General features: G+C 44.5%; 1 protein-coding gene across 3 annotated transcripts in view; it reads right to left on the reverse strand.

Moving 5' to 3' along the window:
• Positions 1–24,259, reverse strand: part of Dscam (DS cell adhesion molecule) — a 547,677-nt gene that overhangs the window by 184,347 nt on the left and 339,071 nt on the right. For all 3 annotated transcript variants that reach the window (XM_060370834.1, XM_060370835.1, XM_060370836.1), the window contains exons 9-10: positions 12,746–13,024; positions 2,214–2,333 (exon numbers count right to left, since the gene is read on the reverse strand). In XM_060370834.1, the coding sequence (XP_060226817.1) occupies positions 2,214–2,333; positions 12,746–13,024 (399 nt within the window). The remainder of the gene's footprint in view (positions 1–2,213; positions 2,334–12,745; positions 13,025–24,259) is intronic.

A 24,259-nucleotide genomic window follows, 5' to 3' on the forward strand; every position in this document is an offset into this window, starting at 1 on the left:
AACTCACTCTATAGACTAGGCTAGCTTTGAACTCAGAGATCTGCCTGCCTCTGCCTCCCAAGTGCTGGGATTAAAGGTGTGCTCTACCACATCTTTCTCTTCACTCTGGCAGTAATTGATCATTCCTGCTGATGTGTTAATATACACTCTACATAGACACGTAAAAAGGCCTATAAAACATCAATCCTCAGTGCCACAAAAAGAGATTCACAGCATATGTTAACTGGAAAACCATGAGTAAAAGCCTGAGGCAGTCATGTGATCAGACATTAGCCACCATGCTTGCACAGCTGCCACTGGGGACTGGTCTGACAGCCAGACTAAGAGTAAAGGCAGTCTTTCCTTTGTTTTCAGTCATCCTGTTGTTGGTGAGGGATTTCATGTTTTAAAGACTTGTTTTTACAGCTTCTTTTTTCTCTTCAACAATCTGAATTTATGATATTAAATTTATGATAAAAAGTGCTATGATTTAATTTAGGAACGGTAATGGGAAAGACAAAAGGTGGTACCATCCTCAACAAGCAAGGGGCTGAACAGTGTGTGTTCATAAACACAGACACAGAGATGGGCAAGGGAGCACCGAGTCTCAGAAAGACTCCAGAGGCAGAGCAGAAACATCAGTTAGCAAGGAATAAAACATTTTAAACAGCGTTATAATCTAAATACACAAATTAATTTTCACTCATCAGAGTGTAAAGATAACACAGCAAGGAAGAAAATCTTCTCTATTGAAGAGAGAAAGGGACACACACCCTGACACTGGGAAAATAGTGCCCTCAGCGAGAGACCAGCAGCTTTGCTAGGAGTCATGCGGGCTCACTTTTAGGAAGTTACCTGTACAAAACAATCACTCTCACATTCACTGAACTGGAGGACTAGACTTCTGCAGCGGGGTGTTCACCAGGGCGAGACTCTGGAAGCCGCATCAGGACACAGGACGCGGAACAGCACCAGTAAAAATCATTTTGACCGTAATTGTCACAGAAAATGTTCACACTATCAAACATGCTGTGGATAGGAGCTAAATCCAATCTGTTCTGTTTGTCCGTTTTAATACAATAACACAACATGTGGCTCTGCACACAGCGTAACACAAGTCTCAGGGGAAAAGGCTCCCAGTAGCAGCTTCTATCTTCCAAGAAGGTGATTCTTGATTCCTCCACAGACAGGGGAGGAGCTACAGGAGGGGAGGGTTGTTTTCCCTTCTCTTTCTGAAAATTAGTTTTCTTGCTCTCCTAGTCACTGCCTACATGCCCTCTGCTCTCCTCAAACAATCTACCCAAGGATGAGGGCGCCAAGGCACCGCCTGCTTTTCCTCCTGTTGCGGTTGTTTCCAGAGCAATTCAAAACGTCACTATACAACCAAAAGCCTGGAATGAAAATCGCACTTAAGTGAACATGGAAACACATAGACTCATGACGATTAAACATGAACAACACATCTTTACTTGCTGGGGGAAAGATCGTGATTGATCGTCTTCCTCCACAGATGCCTGGCTCTCGGTGGCTGGGCGAATACAATACTGTCTGTGAATAGAGTTTCCACATTTGGAACAGAGATGGGGGACCTTGCCTGGAGAAGACAGTATCATGAATGGTAATGATTTTTTTTTTCTGCTGTCTAAAATGGCATTACTGCCGGCTTCCAAGGCACACACTGCAATTTAACAAATGGCCATTATGTAATCTTCAAACCGGATCAGCATCATCCTCTTGAGAGAAGGTATAGTGTATTAGTTGTGGGAACAGGGAATGCCAGACACTCATCTTAGGACTGCTGCTGAAAGCAGGACCCTCGGGGGGATGCTATGTAGTAGCCTACATTATCCAGATAAATCCAAAAAGTCATCAGTTTAACTTTAGCCCTCTAGAAGCACAGAGTGCCAAGTATCTGAGGGATAAATTCTAGCAATGACTACTCCCAACCCTGCTGCCTCCCTCCTTGTATTCGTGTTGGTAGGAGTCTCTGAGTAAACCACGGTCGTAACATGGATGTGGAGGTGGTAGTATTTCCCCAGGTGCTGACTGAGCTCAGTCTTTCCAAGGACATGTTAGGGTACTCTCACGATTCGATTCAAGTAAGTCCTGAGTGACCCACTGGGGTGTGCAGAAGGTAGCCTGGGGTGAAAGAGGCTGCAGACCCCTGGCAAACATCTCCAAAAGTATTGCACACTGCATATTTAGCTCAACAAATAGTTGGAGCGACTCCATACCTTTTGAGAATTTCCATACGATCGTGGGCACAGGGTAACCCTCCGCAGAGCAATTGAGGATCACTGCTTTGCCATAGATCCCATCCTGGTCCCGAGGTTGCACCACAAACTTGGGAGGAACTGAAAAGAGAAATGTTGAAGAACCACTCAACAATTTGCTCTACAAACCTTCAAGTAAGAAGAATGTTTCACACAAATGCAGAGACAGTCGCCATGTTTGCAGCTCAGGACAAGGGGAAGAAACAGTCTGGGTGCTGCTGGGGCTTCTACACATTTGTTTTAGTGGATTTTTTTTTTAATTAGAGAAACTACCCTTTCATAGATGTGTGGGGCTTTGGACAACCCAAGGGCATGTGAAACTCAAACTTGTCAAGAATTCACTCCCTACACACTAGGATCAGAGCCTGTATGTAAAGGTAAAAATAGATGCTGTTCCCCAGACTGTGCTTATCCAGGTGAGTGGTTCCTTGGCTGGGAACTATTCAAAGTCTTGGTGAATTTCCTCTAGCAGATGAAAGAACTGACTCCCCAGAGGTAGCAAAGAGCTTGGCAAGGTGATGAACTTTGCCCCAGATGTCTCCCTAACCGGTATCAGCCACTTTTCATGATGTGTCAGCACCTGGCAGGGCCAAAGTGTAAGCAGGAGGCCTGTTAACGGGAGGTGCTGGGTCACTCCAGTGTTCAGAGACCCAGAGCATCTTGTGTGGTGAATTCCGCTTACACTGCGACGCTTTGTGCCGCACTGGCACTAGTGTGAGCGCACAGGTCACCAGTCTTCTAGAGATAGTGGCCTCACAGCTGCCTGAGCTCAACAGGTCTGCAGCAGACTGAGGACACCGTGGGGGACTCAGTGGGATAGCCGCGCTCTGTGGAAGAGGTGGGTGACCACCACTGAACACGCACCATGCAGCTGCACTGCCTTCCTCCCCACACCTGGTGAGATGATGCTTCCTTACTCTAGACACGTGTGGACTTCGGTGCTGCATACAAGTACAGCTAGCACATGCCATGGACTGACCAGGGGCCAGGACCTCAGTGAAGACCAGCTGAAGTATCCAGGGTAAGGGAACCATATCAAGACTAGAGAAGCAGACAGAGACGGAACCCAGGCTGGTGTTTCTGGAGAAAACAACCACCTGTTTTTTATTTTGTTGTCCAGCTTTTGGTAGAAAATGTTAAGGGCGGAGGAGAGGTAGCAATGATGAGGAAGAGCACAGCCCAGAGGAGCACCTCAGCTTCTGGTTCTGCTGATTCTTACACATCATCTCTTATACAGGTTACAACCTGATTCAACTTCCCTCATGCAGATCAGGAATAATTGTGGCACCCATTTCATAGGACTATTGTGCAGATAAAATGAGGTGAGCTTCAGAAAGTTCAGGACTTTGTTGCAAGAAAGAAATGGTTCTAAGAGTTGGTTCATTTAGTGAACTGAAATGCCCAGTTTTGAAATAAGTATACTACTCAGTAGCAGTGTCTGCAGTATCTGTAAGCAGCCCAGCAATTTTACTTCATGTAAATGATATTTTGAGAAAAATAAATTTGGTCTGATGCATACATACTTGGAATAAATTAATAAAAGTTGAGTAGTTGAGTGCCTTAAGGCCAGGAGATTATTTCTAGGAAAGTACTAGAGGTTATTCAGGGGGTATTTTTTCTTCCCTCCCTTCCTTTTATCACTCCTCCCCCTTCCCCTCCCCTGTCTTTCTTCTATTCTATTTTTTCTTCTTCTTCCCTTCCTTTTTAAATTTAAGATTTCTTTTAAAAATGTTTATATATACAGGCAGTTTGCCTGCATATCATGTTTGCTTGGAAAACCATCCCCTGCTCCCACTGACCTTGGCTGTATCCAGGTCACTTACACTGTTTTGCAGATGCTTAGGAACCCTGTCCCCCCAGACCCCACAGGCTTTTCTGGAACCATTCCAAAGCTTCTTCCATTCGCTAGTCCCCGGGATAGTCTTGGGTCTTCATACTCTTCTCTGCGTCCTTGTTTGATGTATTCCTCTTTGTCATTATTTCTGCCTCAGCTGAAAGCTCATTTAACCTGGCACCTTTTCTGGTGCTTCAATGGAGATTAAGACCTTCTCTGACTCCTCTACCAAGCACCCCTCCCCCACTGACCCCAGTTTTGTTCCAGCTGCTTGGTATCTTTGTCTGATTGCCTGTCTCCCACATCAGGTTCTGCACCCTGTGAGAGCCGAATCTAAGTTCAGGGATTGGAGTGCTGTTCTGATCACATCCAGGGCATCCATTAAGCTCTGGGAGCTGGGAGGTCTTCTGGTAGCCACATGCCCCAGTTATTAGTTTCCTATAATCTCTGGGAGTCCCAGGGCAACTCCCACTGTGCCAGCTGAACAGACGAGAAAGCCAAGGCTCAGAGGAGTCAGCCATGCTGCCAAGCTCATGCAGACAGCGCGCACGCAGCCTTCTCAGCCTCAGAAAGTTCTAGCATTGTGTCTGGACCTTCTCCTTCTTCCCAAGCCTGCTTACACATCCAGGCTGATGAAGCCCAACCCCTGGGAAGTCTTCTGTGGTCATATCAAGAACACCAATCTCCCTGCTACCAACGTACGCTTTGTTCTTGTAATTAATAGCCTGTCACTGAGACTCCCAAACCACCCTGTCAGTGACAGGCAATTTCAAGACCTCTAAACTCCTCATTTGATTTCCACTTTCCCAACCTACATCTCAGACTGAAACTTTAAAACATGTAAGAGACAGACATTTTCTCAATTTCCAGTGAAAAACTAAAGTAAAAGGCACAGAATATTTTTTTTTTGGTACTTTCACATGATGTATTTCCTCAGTTTAATGTTTGCATCCTTCGTGAAACAAGTGCCAGCTTATGTTCTGTAATTAATGGCTAAGGCCCCAGTCTGCAATGTGGATTTCTTTCTGAACAGTGACAGTGAGCAGGAAGAGTCTTAATTTCACGTAAAAGTTCTATTTCCATTTAGTCAGTACAAGCTGTAGTTAAAACACTTATTTAAAAGTTCCTGACTCAACATGGGCATTCACACTTAAACTGAAGCTTTCAGCACAGCTGCACAGTTTCCAGAGGCTGGAGACTTAAGAGTTAGTGTGAGGCTGGCAAGCACACCCCTGCTTGCCTGCTTTGGATGAAGGACGGACGGACTGGAACATCTGGAAGATGGTGGTGGGCTGGCTGCTCCCTTGGGGAGGTGCATTACACCTTCACCCAGTTACCAAAGGCAGCAAAAACTTTTCCAGTGACCCCACCCTGCAGCTGCTGCCTGGGTCCCATGTTTCTGCTTCTCACAGGGAGCAGGAAGTCCTCTGTTGTAGGCTTCTGTGATCGCCAGCTCACTTCATTCCCGAGGTAAGCCACATTCTAATCCCACGGCCTTGGGTATGTTCTTAGGACCCAGGAGCTTGAGTCTGTGAAGTCAACCCTGCAGCTGACCTTCCACACAGACCCTAGTTATCACCCTCTGGCCTCTCTCCCTCCCTCCCTTGTTCCCCTTAGGAATCAGTTCCTGTGTCTCCTGCAGTAAGTGAGGTACCCTCCCCCCTTCTTCAGCTATGCCCGCTGCTTACCCCGTTGCTTGACCTGTTAACCGTCTCTGTCCTACTGACCCAGATAAGCATCTGTCATGTCAGTGACTATTCCAGGGTCTGGTAAGCAAGTGTGCTAAGTACAGGGTCGCTAATGATGGAACAAGGAGAAATGAAATAAAATTAGAAGTGTAGTCATTTGGAAACAAGTATAAAGTGATAGATTTACAAATATCCATGGCTGTTACCAGAATTTAGAGCTAAGAATAGTTTCTTTTCTCTTCAGAAAGTAAAACACAAAAGCACTGAAAACTTCACTGGAAAGATTTAAAAAATAAAAATAAAACAAAGACTGCTGTGGATAAGAGAGAGAGTACTCACTGAGCTGCACATTTCTTGGCAGGTTCTTTCATCTTAGCCATTATCTGGGTGAAATAATGGAATGAGAAGTAGGCAGAAGGGACCTTGACATTTAGTTACAGGGTTGGTTTTTATAATTACCAGATTTAAAAAAAAAATATGTGCATGTATATTTTGACTGTGTCCACACTTTTGCACTTTTTGCATGCGGAGCCTCTGGGAGCCAGAGAGGCATGGTAACCTCTGGAGGGGGCACCAATGGCTGTGGGCCTCTGTGTGGGTACGTGGAATTGCACATAGGCTCTCTGAACAGCAGCCAGTGCTCTTAATTGCTGAGCCATCTCTCCAGTCACAACAGCAAATCAAAAACTATTTAAGGTGATTTGAATTTATGACAGAACAATGACCAATCACAAACTCTGTATGATATCAACTCACAAACTGGTTACTTCTATATTTTAGTTCAATTTTAATCAGAAATTTTGGGGGGAGAAGTGCTTTTTTAAGTTTTTAAAAAACTTTTTTGAGATTATAGTATTACATCATTTATCCCTTCTCTTTCCTCCATCTAAACCCACAAATGTAACTATATAACTATATATATGGCTATTGGATATATATATATATGCACATCCAATAATGATAATAAATATGTATTCCAAATATATACATAATATTTCTAATATAAACTGCTCAGTCTCTATAATATTATTTGTGTATGTTTTCAGGATTGACCAGTTGATGTGCTTTTCCCAGGGAAGAATATTTATCTCACCCTCAGAACTCCTGTAGCTCTTTGTGTATACTTGAGGCCTTACGGGCTTTCCCCCACCCACTTGGGATGTCTATTATTGACCTTGTTCAGCTCATGTTTATGCTATCATGTTGGTGAGACCTTACGGGTGTATCTTATGACATTACTATATGAACAATGGAAGCTGGAATGTTTTACTCCTGTACCCTCCCTTCTCCCTTCGTAATAGGGCCTGTGACACTCGTTACCACATGTGTTGTGATTTGAATGTAAAATGTCACCTAGGTTCTGTGAGCTCAGACACTGGAACCTCAGCTGGAGGTGCCTATTTAGGAGGTTGTGTGGGGTAAGGCTGGAGAGTGGGTGTTACTAGGAAACAGCTCTGGGTTATTGCTACCCCTGCCTTACAGCTTACCTGATCCTTCCTATAGCAACTAGTGTGATAATTAAAACCTACTATTGTAGAAGCATCCTATTATGTACACCCACATATAAAAAAGCTAAAATAAGTTACCCTATAACATGGCAACATTGCTCCTAGTCTAGCTAAAAAACAAAAATCACGGTACCATACAGGGCTTATCTCCTTTGGAGTTGTTGGCTGGTAAGGGTCTATAAACCCACAAACATTATTTTGTTATTGCTTTGCTATGGTTGCCCTCCAGAACTAGACCCTATTACGTGAAACACCAAATATTTACATCATGGAATACGGAGACACGAGTCTGGCACATGCCTGGGAGCTTCATCTTTAGAGGCTAGCCTTCATGTGCTAAAAGTGCTATGGATGCTCCTGGAGGAGAAAAGCTCTTACCCAGCTATGAATCACGTGAGCTACAATGCTGACTGGCCTAGCAGACATACCAAATGGTACAGCTGTGCCTCAAGCCCTGTGAAAGTAACCAACTATTGTATGCTTGGATTTAAGGCTCACTCCACAAGATGAAACCCACACATGGCATCATTATTGGGTCAACTATGGGTGTTATATTAAACCAATTCCTAGTGACTTATCATTGTGTATCTCTCAGGTCTCATGAGAGAAGCTTGATCACTGTGGTTTCTGTGTTAATCTATTTTCAGTGTACAGTGATTAACATGGAGATCCAACCATTCAAGGTTCAGAGAACAAGACACTAAAGGCTTCTCAGCTCTAATTGGGACATCTGGATAATCTCTCCTCCCCACAAGGCTGAGGATAATTGTGAAAGAGGGGGACGAAATGCAGTAAGAGTTAGAGGAAATAAATGAACATAGGAAACGTCCTCCTAATACAACAGGAAAACTGTACATATTAACTCACTGATTGTGACAGCATGAACAAGACCCATAGAACACGAACAAGAACAACAGAACAGCATGAAGAGGGCAGGCATGAAGCCCCACTTCTAGTTGAGGAGCTATTAGCGACTGACAGCTACGAGAAGAGGAACAGTCCATTTCTTTAAGAGTGGACATCGTACTGAGTTGACCACTCGAGGGGAAGCCACACACCTACGCATACATGGGCAGCACAATTTAGAACTGATGGATGTGTTTTTAAAAAGGCACAAAATTGAGTGAGAAAGGATGGGTGTGTAGATCTGAGAGGAGTTGGGAAGAGGTAAACAAGGCCAAAACACATTGTACAAAGTTCTCGAAGAACTATTAAAAATAAAAAGATAAACTAGTGCATGTCACCCACCACCCTGGGCAAGAAGGAAAAGACTTTAAAATAACCACAGGATCAAAACCCAGGGCACCAACAGAGGGGATGTCAGAGTCAAGCTGAAGCTTCATGAACGGTCGTGAATGGTGGAAACCTGGTCCACTCCTAAGATGGCTGGTACCAGCAGCGGCCAAACCTTCTCTATCAGCTATCTTGGAGAAAAATGTTAACATTTCCCACAGAGATGGGACATAGCACTATTTCTGAATATGACCATTTGGTGCATCTGGCGTAGGACCAGAAGTCACACACATGTGGCCCTTAATGGCCTGGGGTTCCACAGTGCAGTTCACACGAGATTCTGCCCCACGTCACCTAGCTCTCTCGCAACTCTCTAGTCACAGCACTGGTCTGTGAAGCACATGGCATCATCGGAGTTCTGTCACCCACCTGGTGACACACTGCATAGGTAACAGAAGATGATTTGTGGAGAAGAAGGTCATGATAAATGAGATTGTGCTCTACTCTGTAAGTTAGAGTGAGGCCAACTCTCCCTCAGCTGACCTTGGTCTTGGCCAAAATTATGCCAGTTGCTGTTTTCACAATTGCAAATAATAACAAAACAAAAAATACCCAGCATGCTCTTTTTTATCTACTGTTTTCTTTCCTGACCTCAATCCTTCAGAGCAGATTATATTGAAGACAGTCTAGGCACTATTATGCCCTTTACAAACAATAGTAACTCTGCTTGAAGGAAGAACTGGAAAGCAGAGACAAAGTGGGATTCCCACTGTCAGTTATCTTTTAAAAAGTAGGGGGGAAAGGAAAAGTTTCCTAATTTTCATAGTTGTGTGTATCTTTTGTTTGTTTTCAATTGAAGATCCAGTTTCTTGCTTATTTGCTTGTTTTTTGTTTTCTTTTCCAAATGTGTGAAGTCTGCTTCTTCCCATGACTTGTCAGGTGCACAGCATTCTCTGTGCTTTGCTGGTGAGTGTTAAGAAACACATTAATTTCTGTCAGAAAAGGAGAGGTGCAGAGGGGACCTGGCTCCAGACTGAAAAAGGACAGGGGCCCCCTGTGCAAGGAAGTCTGCTACTGATGGTCCTGAAGATGATACCTGTACAGAGACCCTGATGTTTGGGAGTTTTAAAGGGCAAATGATCGGTATTCATGCAAGCCTTTCCTTTCACAGTTACCTCCTCAAGGCACTTCCTTAGAGAGGAATTAAAGCACATCACATTTGTTCTTGTCAGGTCTGGTAACTACTGCTGTGTCACATTTGCCTGAACCACCATGACACTCTGGTGTCTGCAGCAAAGACTTGAAGCAAAATCAGCACATCTTGGGAGGACTGAGGTCACTGCCAGTGTTTTCTATTTTAATTGTTGTCCATGGATTCTATGGCAGTAATCCTAATTTAAACCACTGAAAAAACTTCCCCAAATTATGATGTATTTAAGGCTAAACAGATGTGAGAAACAAAGAGTATCACCCCTGTAAAATCACCACCACAGTGTGGCTCTTTAGAAAAGCTGTGGTAAATGGTGTGTTATTTATAAAAGATTTTACTTTTAATTATGTGCATGCGGAGTAGGGGTTGGAAAGAGTCTGTGAGTGCAGGCTCCCGAGAGGTCAGAGGCCTTGATCTCCTGGAGCGGAGTTACCATTGTGGTCCTGAGCTACTGGACCAGGGCTGGTCACAGAGCTCAGGGTTCTGCCAGCACAGGACACTCTCAATTGTCCAGTCATCTCTCCAGCTCTGTAAATGTTCAACCTCCCTTAATCCAAATGATAAGATATATGGCTAAAGGCTTTATACAAAATAAATATAATAAAGTCAAGGCTAACAAATTTTCCTTCTCTCAAACCACACAGCCTACCTTTGCATATGTTTTTAAGCTAATATATCTAATATATTGGATTTACCAGAGATTAGACAAATGTAATTTTGCTTCAGAATTTAGAGGAACTTACTCTTTTTCCATATTTTTATTTAAAATTTGGATCAGAGTAGTTTTGGGATAATGCAATCTTTTGTCTACTTATGAGGAATGACTGCTTCTCCTGTTCATTAGCATAGTATCACATTCTGACATCCAGGGTCTAGACTTTTGGATGAGCAAGGTGTGAAGCTGTTCTCTGGCAATACCCCTCTGTGTGATTCAAATGAATGATGTCATGGTCTAAAAAAGACAGTAAAAAATGAGGTCTTACTGAGTATTTATTAATATACGGCTGCTTTACAGAGAACTTTCTTTTCAGTGCCCATGACTAACATATATGCAGGCTCACAGATATCAGCGGGGCAGCTCGGAGAGGCTATGTGCCCCGTATACAGTCCTGCGGCTGGCTGAGTGAGGCTGGCACTCAGATTCTACCCCTCACTCTTCTAGTGCCCTGTGCTCTTTCAGTACACAAAGTAACTAGTCCTGTTTCCTGGTTGGAGAATAGTGGGATGTGTATTTAGAGACGGAGCAATGGCAGTCTAACTCCTGGCAGTGCTGTTGTGAAGGAATGTACAGGAAGGGATATATGACACAAGTGATGAGGAGGCTCAGAAAAGGCAAAGACAAATAACCGAGGTTTGTTTTACTAAAGAACTGGGGAACTGACCCAAGGGAGCATGCATAAATCTTATTCAGAAGGGAAAATAGAATGGACAGAGGTAATGGCTGAAGAGAGGGAACAAGGTAGGAAAGGGGACTCAGAGAGATAGGAGGGTAGAGATCAGACCTGAGGAGAGCAAGAGAGAGAGGACAGAGGCCTGTAGAGAAAAGAGAAGCCAATGCTGGGGACATCTCTGTGACAAGCTGGAGACCTAAATCAGGTAGGCTACTGGGAGGGGGATTCAAGCAGAGACTCCTAGTAGCAGAGTCCATGGAGACTGAAGAGGACATATCTAACTAGGCTAGTCTAGTAAGGGATGGGGAACACCAACCCACCCACAAAGACTTCCACCCAAAATTGACCCTGCCTGTGACATGTTCAGCGATAAAGACAGAGCAGATAAAGCAGAGATTGAGGGAATGCCCAACTGATGCCTGGTCCAACCAAAGACCCATCCTATTGGCGAGTGCCAATCCCTGACACTATGAACAATACTCTGCTAAATTTGCAGACAGGAGCCTGTCAGAGTTGTCCTCTGAGAGGCTCTACCCAGCAGTGCCTCAAAACAGATGCTGAGACTCACAACCAAACATTTGTAGATGTGAAAGGAATCTTGGGGAACAGTGGGAGAAAGGATAAAAGGACCAGGAAGGAGCTCCACAAGGAGACCAACAGAGCCAACTAACCAGGGCCCAGAGGGGTTTGCTGAGACTGAAGCATCCACCAAGGACCATGCAGGAACTGGACCTGGTCCTCCTACAAAGATGTAGCGGGTTGGCCTCAGTGGGTCCTCTAGTAAATGAAGTGGGGACTGCATAGGACACAGATTCACTTGCCAGCTTTGTGACCACTTCCCCCTGGCAGGACTGCCTTGCCAGACTACAGGGAAGAGGACATGCTCAGTCCTGATACAACTTGTTGAGCTGAGCTGGATGGGAAAGGGAGCTCCCCTTTTCTGAGAAAAGGGTAAAGGGAGGGTGAGGAAAAGAGGATGGGACTGGGAGGGGAGGTAGGAAAGGGCTACAAGGATGGAAAGTGAATGAAATAAATAAATGAGAAAAAGTTAGGGAACTTTTACATTAGACCTGTAGGTAGGTAGAACTCAACTGTTATGACCTGTCCTTCTTCCCCAAAAAAGAGAAAGCAGGGGAAGAAGGACAGTGCTGGAGAACTGTGTCACTCCGCTGTGGAGAGAGTTTCTATGAGCGGTTTAGCGTCATTTCACTCCTGTCTGTCTTACAGGGAGTATAACGGCACTCTTCCTCCGGGGTGTGCACACACCATTCTCCTTGCTGAGCAAGTGCTTCAGACTATATGCCTGGACTTTGAAAGGACTCGGGTAGGGCTTTAGTGGATTTATCACACACCCTATTGATAACTTCATCAGGAAAATTCAGGCATCAAGGTCAGAGGAGCTCATCCTTAATTTCTATAACTGGATTTCCTTCCTTCCTTCCTTCCTTCCTTCCTTCCTTCCTTCCTTCCTTCCTTCCTTCCTTCCTCCCTCCCTCCCTCCCTTCTTTCCTTCCTTTCTTCTTTCCTTCCTTTCGAAAAGGGGGAATAGTGAATTTCCATTCCCGATTCTTTTCACAGTATTTCAAGCCATGGCTGAATACTGTCATGTGGGCACCTCTGTCCACTCACCTCTCACGATCAGCTGACTCTGGTGTTCCACGGCGGCTGCCTCATTCCGGGCTATGCAGGTGTAATTCCCGTTGTGCATCAGGGAGAGGTTGGAGATCCTCAGGGAGCTGGTGAAGTCAATGTTGTCAATGGTTACCCCAAGGCTCGCAGGGATCGGCCGTCCATCTTTCTGCCAGGTGATGGTGATGGGTAAGTCCCCCGAGACCACCACACATGGGATGAAGACCCGCTGCCCAATGGAGAATCTTGGGAACTCAAAAGGTTGGATGAACGGTGGAACTAGAAGGAAAAAATGATACAGCAAAGGCAATGAGCGGCTGGTGTTTTACACGTGCCTTTTCTTAAGCCATTTCCTAAGGAGTGTACGGCAGTCAATGAGCACAGCCAGGAGTGTTTGAGCCATCGGAGGCTGGCAAGGGTCCCCTGTCACTCAGATTTCCTCAGCAGGCTCAATGCAAAGCACAGCTCATTTGCCATTCAACAAATGCGATTCATCTAATTTCATTCAATACAGCTTTAAACAGTGAAATTGTTTTTGGCTGGCAACATTTAAACTGTGCTGCCCTGTGAAAACCATAAGAGGGCTTTGGGTTTGGCATGTCCACTAACATTTTTTACACATGGTGTGTGACTGATGCTCTTGCCCTCTGCTCTGCTGCCACTGGCACTGCCGGGGAAACCGTGGTAAACCTAGAGCTTATGGGCGGACCATGACAAGGTGCCTGAGTGTTTGGAATGTGTTAGACTAGAGCTGCAGTGCTGCCAGTCAGAGAGCCAGCTAAAGCCTAACAGGTTCCTTCCTGGTTTAACCCTCTATAAACTGCTCTGTCTTCTTGCCTCCAGACCACGCTTGCTTGGCTCTTTCTCTGATAACCCAGGAGACTCTTGACATCATAGACTTCTCAAAGTAGAGCCAAAAGAGCCAAGGTGGAGCCCTAGGGATGGGCAGGTTATTAACGCATTGGCATTATGGGTAATTGATAATAATCTCATTGCAGGTGAGGAAACTGAGCCTCCAACATGTTGATTTGCATTTCCGCTTGGAAGGAGTTGGTCTTTTTAGAAGGGCTCAAGCCATTTTCATCTGGCTGAGGTTGAAGCCTTATTGCTAGTCATTATTGTATTTTTTGCCTTTACTTTTTAAAAAGGAAAAAAAAGTGCATTTAAAAAAAAGGACACTGTCATCAAAACAAAACGAATGCCTACAGATTGGGAAAGAACCTTCACCAACCCTCTATCTGACAGAGGGCTAATATTCAGTATATATAAAGAACTAAAGAAGTTGAAAAGCAGCAAATCAAGTAATCCAATTAACTTGGAAAGGGGCAGGGAGGAGATGAGGGAGGGAGGGTGGGATTGGGGAGGGAATGAGGGATACAGCTGGGATACAGAATTAACAAAATGTAACTAATGAGAAAAATAATATTTAAAAAATAATGGGGAACAGAGCTAAACAGAGAATCCTCCGTAGAGGATTATCGAATGGCAGAGAAACACTTAAAGAAATGCTCAACGTCATTAGCCATCAGGGAAATGCAAATCAAAACGACCCTGAGATTTCACCTTACACCCATCAGAATGGTCAAGATCAAAAACTCAAGTGACAACACATGCTGGAGAGGTTGTGGAGAAAGGGGAACCCTCCTCCACTGCTGGTGGGAATGCAAACTTGTACAACCACTCTGGAAATCAATCTGGTGCTTTCTCAAACAACTAGGAATAGTGCTTCCTCAAAATCCAGCCATACTACTCCTAGGCATATATCCAAAAGAGGCTCAAGGACACAATAGGGACATTTGTTCAACCATGTTCATAGCAGCTTTATTTGTAATAGCTAGAAGCTGGAAACAACCCAGATGTCCCTCAACTGAAGAATGGATACAGAAATTGTGGTAATCTACACAATGGAATATTACTTAGCAATAAAAAACAAGCAAATCATGAAATTTGCAGGTAAATGGTGGGAGCTGGAAAAGATCATCCTGAGTGAGCTATCCCAGAAGCAGAAAGACACACACGGTATATACTCACTCATATAGACATATAATTTAGGATAAACCTACTAAAATCTGTACACCTAAAGAAACTAATCAAGAGGGAGGATTCTGGCTATAATGCCCAATCCCCATCCTGAAAGGCAAAGAGGATGGACATCAGAAGAAGAAGAAAACAGGAAACAAGTTAGGAGCCTGACACAGAGGGCCTCTGAAAGGCTCTGCCTTGCAGACTATCAAAGCAGACGCTGAGACTTATGGCCAACTGTTGGGCAGAGTTCATGGAATCTTATGAAAGAAGTGAGAAATAGTAGGATCTGGAGAAGACAGAACCAAAAAATCTGAGCACAGGGGTCTTTCCTGAGACTGATACTCCAACCAAGGACTATGCATGGAGATATCCTAAGACCCTGCACAGATGTAGCCCATGGCAGTTCAGTGTACAAGTGAGTTCCATAGTAATGGGAAGAGGAACTGCCTCTGACATGAACTGATTGGCCTGCTCTTTGATCACCTCCCCCTGAGGGGGGAGCAGCCTTACCAGGCCACAGAAGAAGACAGTGCAGCCACTCCTGATGAGACCTGATAGACTAGGATCAGGAGGAAGGAGAGGAAGTCCTCCCCTATCAGTGGACTTGGGGAGGGGCATTCATAGAGAAGAGGGAGGGAAGGTGGGATTGGGAGGGGAGGAGGGAGGGGTTTATGGCGGGATACAAAGTGAATAAAGTATAATTAATAAAAATTAAAAAAAGAAAAAGAGGGAAAAAAACAGAAAAAAATACAAATAAAATTAAAAAAATCCAAGGCTTAGAAATAACATATTATACAAACTTGATTCCAAAGCTCAGAATGACTGTGGTAAAAAGACACTACGCCAAATGAATTGACAGAAGAGGAAAGCTGATGTCCATAGGGTCTGTTCTTGAGCTCACTGTAGGTTCAGTTCTGTTATCAACTTGAGGGAGCTGGAAGGGCACAGCTGAGAAGCCTCAGCATGGACTCATGTACCCAATCATTGGTTCACCTAGTGAAGCGTCCAGTAGGCACCCGGCGTATACTTGGTGCTGCTGTATGTGCTAAGCCCACCATAACCACAGTGTGTGGGTCTCTGCCAAGTGCAGTGTTTATGAAGACATGGGCAATAGAGAGCAGCCCAGCAGGGCCGTGGCTACTTGGGGACTTGGCATCATTACTGCTGTTGTCATAAGCTCTCCAGAAGCAGCTGCTAGCTAGAACGCAAAATTGCAAACACAGCCCAGAGCTAGACGGGCTGGTCTTTTTTCTTTTACTTTTCTTAATTAATCAAAAAGAGGCCCCTCCCTCTTCTTTTCCCTTCCACACCATCCCTTCCACATCCCCTCTCCCCTGGTCCTCAGAACAGGAGAGTCACCTACCCAGACACCCCCCGCTCATCTGTTCACATGAGGACTGAGTTCTTCCTCCCCTGTGGCCTGGTAGGGAAGTCCCATCGGGGGAAGTGATCAGAGAGCAGGCGACATAGTCCATGTCAGGGATATTCCGCATTCCCCTAACTAGTGGACCCACATAGAACCTAAGCTGCCCATCAGGCTTATCTTCTTGGGGTCTGTGCATTGTGGTATGTCTGTCCCATACGTATATGACTAAAATCAGCTTATCAGTGACTATATACCATGTGTGTCTTTCTGGGTCTGTGTCACCCCACTCAGGATGATCTTTTCTAGTTCCATTCATTTGCTTGCAATTTTTTTAAAATTTTATTTTATTAATTACACTTTATTTACTTTGTATCCCCCAATAAGCCCCTCCCTCCTCCCCTCCCAATCCCACCCTCCCTCTCCCTTCTTCACGCATGCCCCTCCCCAAGTCCACTGATAGGGGAGGTCCTCCTCTCCTTCCTTCTGATCTTAGTCTATCAGATCACATCAGGAGTGGCTGCATTGTCATCTTCTGTGGTCTGGTAAGGCTGCTCCCTCCTCAGGGGGAGATGATCAAAGAGCAGGCCAATCAGATTATGTCAGAGGCAGTCCCTCTTCCTATTACTATGTAACCCACTTGGACATGTGCATGGAATCTTATGTAAGAAGTGGGAAATAATAAGATCTGGAGAGGACAGGAACCCCACAAGGAGAGCAATAGAACCAGAAAATTTGAACACAGGGGTCTTCCCAGGGACTCATACTCCAACCAAGTACCAGGCATGGAGATAACCTAGAACCCCTACACAGATGCTTACAAATTTTATTTCATTGTTTTTAATGGCTGAGTAGTATTCCATTGTGTAAATGTACCAGTTTCCTTATCCATGCTTTGGTTGAGGGGCCGCACAAAACTCAAGTCCAAGTGGATCAAAGATCTCAACATAAAACCATATATATTAAATCTGCTAGAGCAGAAAGTGGGGAAGAGTCCGGAACTCATTGGCACAGATGACAACTTCCTGAACAGAGCACTAACAGCACAGGCTCTAAGATCAACAATTAATAAAAGGGACCTCATGAAACTGAAAAACTTCTGTAAGGCAAAGAACACTGTCAATAAAATGAAATGGCAATCTAGAGATTGGGAAACAATCTTCACCAATCCTGCATCCAACAACCAGCTAATATCAGAATATATAAAGAACTCAAGAAATAAAACACCAATAAAAAAGAAATCCAGTTAAAAATGTGATACAGAGCTGAGCAGAGAATTCTCAACAGAGGAATATCAAATGGCAGAGGAGCACTTAAAGAAATGCTCAAAGTTCTTATTCATTGGGAAAATGCAAATCAAAATGACTCTGAGATTCCATCTTACACCTGTCAGAATGGCTAAGATAAAAAGTTCAAGTGAGAACACATGCTGGAGAGGATGTGGAGAAAGGGGAACCCTCCTCCATTGCTGGTGAGAGTGCAAACTTGTACAACCATTTTGGAAACTAATCTGCTACTTTCTCAGGAAACAGGGACTAGCCATACCAAAGGACCCAGCTATACCACTTCTGGGCATATACCCGAAAGATGCTCCACCACACAAAGACATTTGCTCATGCATGTTCGTGGCAGCTCTATTCATAGTAGCCAGAATCTGGAAACAACCTAGCTGTCCCTCAACCGAAGCACATCACGTGTCTAGTACTGGAGCACTGTCCCCAAGCACTGGGTTTTCTGTTACTAATGCAAAATTGAGACTGAATGACAAGTCAGGGTTAGTATATTTAAAAAGGTAAAAAGTCAGCCAGGAGAGTGCATGTCTGTGATCCCAGCACCCAGGGAGGCAGAGGCAGGTGGATTTCTGTGAGTTTGAGGCCAGCCTGGTCTACGAAGCAAGTCCAGGATAGCCAAGACTACACAGAGAAACCCTGTCTCAATAAATAAATAAATAAATAAATAAATAAATAAATAAATAAATAAAAGAAAAAGAAAAAAGTAAGAAGTCCTATTTAAAATTTAATGCATTTATAGAAAACAAACATATCCTAAATACTAAATATACCTATTTGTATGGTTAAAGAAGCAACAAGTCAGAGGAAGGCCCTTCTCCACGTGGCATCACAGCCATGTTTGCTATCTGATATGTGACCACCTGTCACATTAGAATGGGCCTCGTCTTTAAAGCAGGTTAGATGCTGGACAGTCACTTCACTGCTGCTGCCTCTTGCTTCAGTCACAGTTACATGTTTGGTGACAGAACAATGAACATTCTCTCCAAGGACCAGTGCAGGGGTACAAAACTCAAGTCCCAAACTGAGCCAGGTAATACTACTACTACTACTACTAATAATAATAATAACAACAACAATAATAATAATAACCCCACATCTCTTTTCATGACTTTTCAGAATGCTAAACCACATGATCAGAATATCCTGGCTCTTCAACTCGTTCAGAATAACCTCTTAAATGAGACAAAGCTCCTAAATCCAGCTGGCAGCAAAAGCTGGCAGTATGACAGGAGTGGGGATTCTGAGCATGATATGCACTGGGTTTTGACATAACCTTTCTGCAAGAAGTATGTAAATAACTGCTAAATGTCACCCTTTGCCAGGTTTGCACACTTCAGATGGTGGGGGCCTTCTCTCTGGGGCCGAGAGTGTTCCATGATTGCAAATGCCAGCATCCGTTCTTACTCCTATAAAACCGGCACTAGGAACATTAGGTCAGGCTGATCTACTTCTGTGTTTTTGCGGTCAACAATTAAAGCCACATTTTGTTTAAGAGGGAGTCCAGCACATTAATGAAAGGCCATGGGTCGAGTGCAGGTCACTTAGGTAATCAGCAGGGTTATCTTAATCCAGAGTTTTGGGCATGGTGTGGAAGGTGGTGGGCTCACCCTCCTGAACCAGCACGGAGACCAGCTGTGGACGTTAGGATGCCTGTGCTCCATGGCTTCTCTATATCAATACATGAATCAGGGTCTCCCTGTAAACCAAAGACTAAGCATTTTTGGCCAGAAAGTCCTGAGGTCCACCTGTCTCCCTCACCCCAAACACTAGGGTTACAGGTACTGGTGCTAACACCCAACATTTTGTGGTGCTGAGATGTGAACTGAGCATTTAAAGACCTTTGCATTTTAAATCTTTCAGGAAACAGAAACAGACATCTCTTTTTGCAGTCTCCTTCTTTCTGCCTCCTTTCCCTGTTTTTTTTAAGTTATCTCTTCTGACTCTTCGGAATATTTTCTTCTTTCTTCGTGTTTGTGGCATATGTGGCATATGTTCCTATGTGTGCACACGTATGTGAGGTGGTGGAAGCACATGTGTGGGTGTGAAAAAGTATCTTCTTCAATCCTTTTCCACTTTAATTTCTTTGAGACACGGTCTCCAATAAACCGGGAGCTCACCAAGTCATCTAGACCAGTTGGTTAGCAAGACCCAGGTGTCTTCTGTCTCTGCCCCCTCCATGCTGGATTAGAGCTGTGCCAGGTCTGAGGGTCTGGACTCACACTTGTTGTTGTGCAGCAATCACTTCGTCAAACGTGCTATTTCCTTAGCACCCCACCTTGTCCTTTAACATTTCACCTTGTTTGGGGAGAACTGTATCTTCCAAAATCACCTCTACCTTCAAATTCTATTCATTATAAAGAGACAATGCATTCTGAGTGATATTTAAGCATCCTCCGTAGGCCCCCTTACTGTTTAGCCTTTTAGGCCTATAGCTTTTAGTATGGCTATCCTAGATTACATGGCTAATATCTGCTTATAGTGAGTGTATAACATGTGTGTCTTTCTGTTTCTGGGTTACCTCGTTCAGGATGATCTTTTCTAGTTCCCACCATTTGCCTGCAAATTTCATGATTTCCTTGTGTTTAATTGCTGAGTAGTTTTCCATTGTATAAATGTACTACAATTTTTGCATCCATTCCTCTACTGAGGGACATCTGGGTTGTTTCCAGATCCTGGCTGTTACTGAAACAGTGGAAGAGAGGAAACAGGATGGGAACCTACTATAGAGTATTCTCTGAAAGACTCTACCCAACAGGGGATTGAAGTAGATGCTGAGACTCACACCAAACTTTGGGCAAAGTACAGGGAGTCTTATGCAAGAAGCAGGGGATAGAAGGAGTTGAAGGGAACAGGAGCCCCACAAGGAGACCAACAAAGCTAAAAATCTTAGCCCAGGTAGTCTTGCAGAGACCGAGGCACCAACCAAGGATGATGCATGGAGAGGACCTAGACCCCTTGCTCAGATATAGCCTATTGGCAGCTCAGTCTCCATGTGGATCTCTGAGTAAGACGAGCAGGGGCTGCTTCTGTCATGAACTCGGTTGACTGCTCTTTGATATCTTACCCCAATGATGCAGCCTTGCCAGGCCACAGAGGAAGATGATGCAGGCAGTCCTGATGAGACTATGGACTGATGGCAAAGGAGGAGGACTTCCTCTTTCAGTGGAATAGGAGAAGGGATTGGGGGAAGAGGGAGGGAGAGTGGGACTGGGGGAAGTTGAGGGAAGGGGCTTCAATCGGGATAGACAATGAATAAATTGTGAAAAATAAAACTATTTAGAAAATAAGGCAGTAATCCCTGTGAACAGTCTATCGGAGAGCCATGCCCTCGTGAGACCTGCTCAGGACCTGCCCATACAGCTCACTGCATACTGTGAGTGACTATAGCTCACATGCCAATGACAGCTCCAACCAAGTGAACAGCATGAGGCTGCTGACCTGCTGGGCTCCCAGCCAAGTGCACCAGGCCAGGCTGTTCACACAGAGGCTGGTCTTGCTTTAAATCTCTCTGCCAGTAGCACAGGACTCAGTAGGACATGGGACAGAGGATGCGAGCAAGCCCTCAACTCACTGCAGGAAACGGGGGCTCAAAAGCTGCTGTGGAAGCATCTTGTGTGTGGCTGGTGTGATGCGGTGGCTTACGCAGAATCACCAGGAAGACAGAAAATAGAGTGATTTCTCTCTTTTTATTTTCCAACATCTTGTAGAATAAATATCTCACACATTTTAATTGCATAACAATTTTTGGAAGAAAATCCTTCAGGATGATGATAGATGTGAGTTTATGCTCTGAGCAGTGGACACCCGAAAGCCCTAAAGAATGTCTTAAAATAGAGAATGAGGCACGCATGTCTGATGTCACAGTCAGGACAGAAATAAGCACAAACACACAGGGCATCTCACTACTGGTTCTTCCTCACCACCAGGGGAATGGTGCCCATACATGACATGGCCTTGCTCTAGTGGCTAAGGCATTCATGCCATCCTTGAGTTCCTACAGTGATTCACTCTCCTGACCTCTGACTAGCAGCCAGAGTGGGCTCACAATGAATTTGGCTGTGTGGTGTCTGCTCCTGCTCCAGGAGGAAGGCACCAGGCCAGGAGTTCAAACGGAAGATGAAAATAAAAGGAAGAAAGCTGCAGCTAGAAGAATGCTGGTCAGACTAAAGAGTCACAAAAGCTGGGTGCTGTATTCTGCCGCTCTGAACTGCCCTTGGGCTTTGGGGTGAACTTCTATTAAATGACACTCAGATATTGACCTAGAAATAAACAAGGCCAGTGAGAGCCAGCAGGGCTTCCTGAAGTTCTGTCTTCTGCGGGGATGGCTGGGGATGGCTGGGGAAAGATGAGACACAGTTCCTGGCACATGGAGGCAAAGCCCCTTGGGGGATGAGCTGTAGAACTTCCTTAACATCGTGTCTTGGCACACTTCCAATAGTCCAAACCATGTAAAGTATATGATATTAACAATGCCTGTTTATGACTCAATTAAGTGGGATTTGGGGGATGTATTTAAAGAAATTTGGGGGTGTATTTAAATTATGTTTCTCATTTGAGCAATCCTTGCTCAAATGAGGCTTGCTCAAACGAGAAACACATTTCTCTAAAAGCTAACTTCCTAGATAATCATGTATGTAAAAGAGAGAGTATGTAAAAGAGAGCATATATTCTCCATTAGTAACCATCAAGACTGTCTGTATTGCTGCTTGTGGGATACCTTTGATGCTTTTACTTATTTTGGACCATGACTAGAAATTGGTTACCATGTGGGTGAGCTTTCTTTCACTAAGACCCTTCTATGCCTGAACGAACAGTATACCGCTAGCTTTCTTTGGAACAGAAAAGGAGAGTCCCCAGCGAAGGGAGACACAATTTTGAAAGGTCTGAGGTTGGTTCTTATTACTTCAGAGGAAAAGAATGGCTTGTGCTTCTGCACTTCTTTGGTTGATTTTATTCAGCTTCTCTTAGTTCAGTGAGTGCTAAGCACCATCTGTAACATGTGGAATAAACCGCATATAAGGAAACTGCATTCCAATGGCTAACTCTTTGCGGAGACTTTGAAATAAGTTAGCGCATGATCTGGCACATGTTTTAAGCTATCAGAGTGGAGAAGAACTATAAAATCATCAACAGGACATGCACAGCAAAAGGTCAGAAAATTAGCATATCTTTCCTTATTTGCTTAAAAATCTCAAGGAATTTAATGTTAGAAAAATATTTAAAATGTTTTAGAAATTTAGAAAATGTTTTTAAGGCACACAGTAGAATTGTAATAAGAAGAAACAGGAACAGTTGAATTTTTTAGCATGAAAGGCAAAGTGAAATGTAAAGAAGGCTGATAATTAGCCCAGTGGCCTCTGGAAGTTTGAGACTGTCAGCTATGCTCAGAGGCAGGGCAGTTCTACCTTCCAAAGAAATCCCAGGATGCATGGCGAGAAAAGTGGGATGCCTAAACACTGTCACCCAGATGTCCCCTGGGGAATATGGGACCATGGATGGCTCTTGAGCTATCGCATGCTTGTTATATAAGGTGTTTTTAAAGCAATGACTAGATTCCAAACCAGCTTAAAGTGACAGCTGTTCAGGCCATATGAGCAGTGTGAGTGTGTGAGCATGTGAGTGGGGAATCTGAGCAGTGAGGTACACGGGCTCATCACAGGTGGGGAGGAAGCCTGGCTCTCTTGACTGCAGCCTCACTGTTCTGACTTCACTGCAAAAAGAGATGCAGTGGTAAAGATGCCACTGGATGCCCACCACGCCCACGCGGGGGAAAGAAAGCTCCATGTCTGGTGGGTCGGAAGGACACTTGTATTTATTTAGCTGGACTCCCCTTGTGGACTGGTCCAGGCGTACATTTGTGTAAGCAACTGTGAAGGATATTGTTTCTTGTGGAGCTGTCCACCCTGTTAGGCTACCCCGGCTGGCAGCTGAGCCTCAGGGATCTGGCAAACCCATGTCCGCACACCCGCTCTTCCTGCTTTGCTGTTGTTGGATTTTTATGTGCTTTGGAAATGGAGAGCAAATCCTCACGCTTGAAAAGAAAGAACCTTACTGAATGACCTTCTCCCAGCCTCTACATTGAATCCTGATGCACACGTACAAAATAAACACCGACCAAAACCATGAAATAGAAGATGCTCACGGTCAGCTTCGGTGCTAGAAGAGAAAACAAAAGTGCAGTATTTACAGCAGCTCTGCCCTCAGCAGCCGGAAAGGCTGCTGCAGCGGCCCTGGCCATGACACGAATGGAAAAGCACTCACCCACAGCGGAACTTTGGGCAGTTAAATTCTGCTTCTGTTCCTGAAGTTCTGTGTCTCCTGCCATAGACATACCGACAGGATGTCCATGCTAGCACAAGCCAGAGAGCTGGGGGTACAGTGAACTGATCAGCCTTTGTTTTTATTAGATGTATTTGTCTGAGTGGGAGTAAAGGTACAGAATTGTTTAAAGTAAATATTTCCTACACTTAAATGTGTGTGTGTGTGTGTGTGTGTGTGTGTGTGTGTGTGTATGTGAGAGAGAAGAGTGATACCAATGTTACTGGAATGTTTAAAGACAAGTTAAAAGAAAACAAGATAGGGGCTTGGTCTGCATGGATGGCAACTGTGTGCCCCCACCAAAACTTCAGTGGCCATCACTGTCAGGGACTTTATTCATGAGTCCCAAACCATGGCTATGTCTTCCAAAAAACAGAGGCCTGGTCTTCATGGTGGAGAAGGCCCTTTCCTATTGCTCAAAGACACCAGTAAATGGCCAGAGGGCTGTGTTTCTCTGAGTGTGTCCTCAAAAGGGAAATGAGCTGCTGAGCTCTGCAACACACAGCAGCAGGGTTA

The sequence above is a fragment of the Meriones unguiculatus genome, chromosome 17 (assembly GCF_030254825.1).
Source record: "Meriones unguiculatus strain TT.TT164.6M chromosome 17, Bangor_MerUng_6.1, whole genome shotgun sequence".
Taxonomy (NCBI): domain Eukaryota; kingdom Metazoa; phylum Chordata; class Mammalia; order Rodentia; family Muridae; genus Meriones; species Meriones unguiculatus.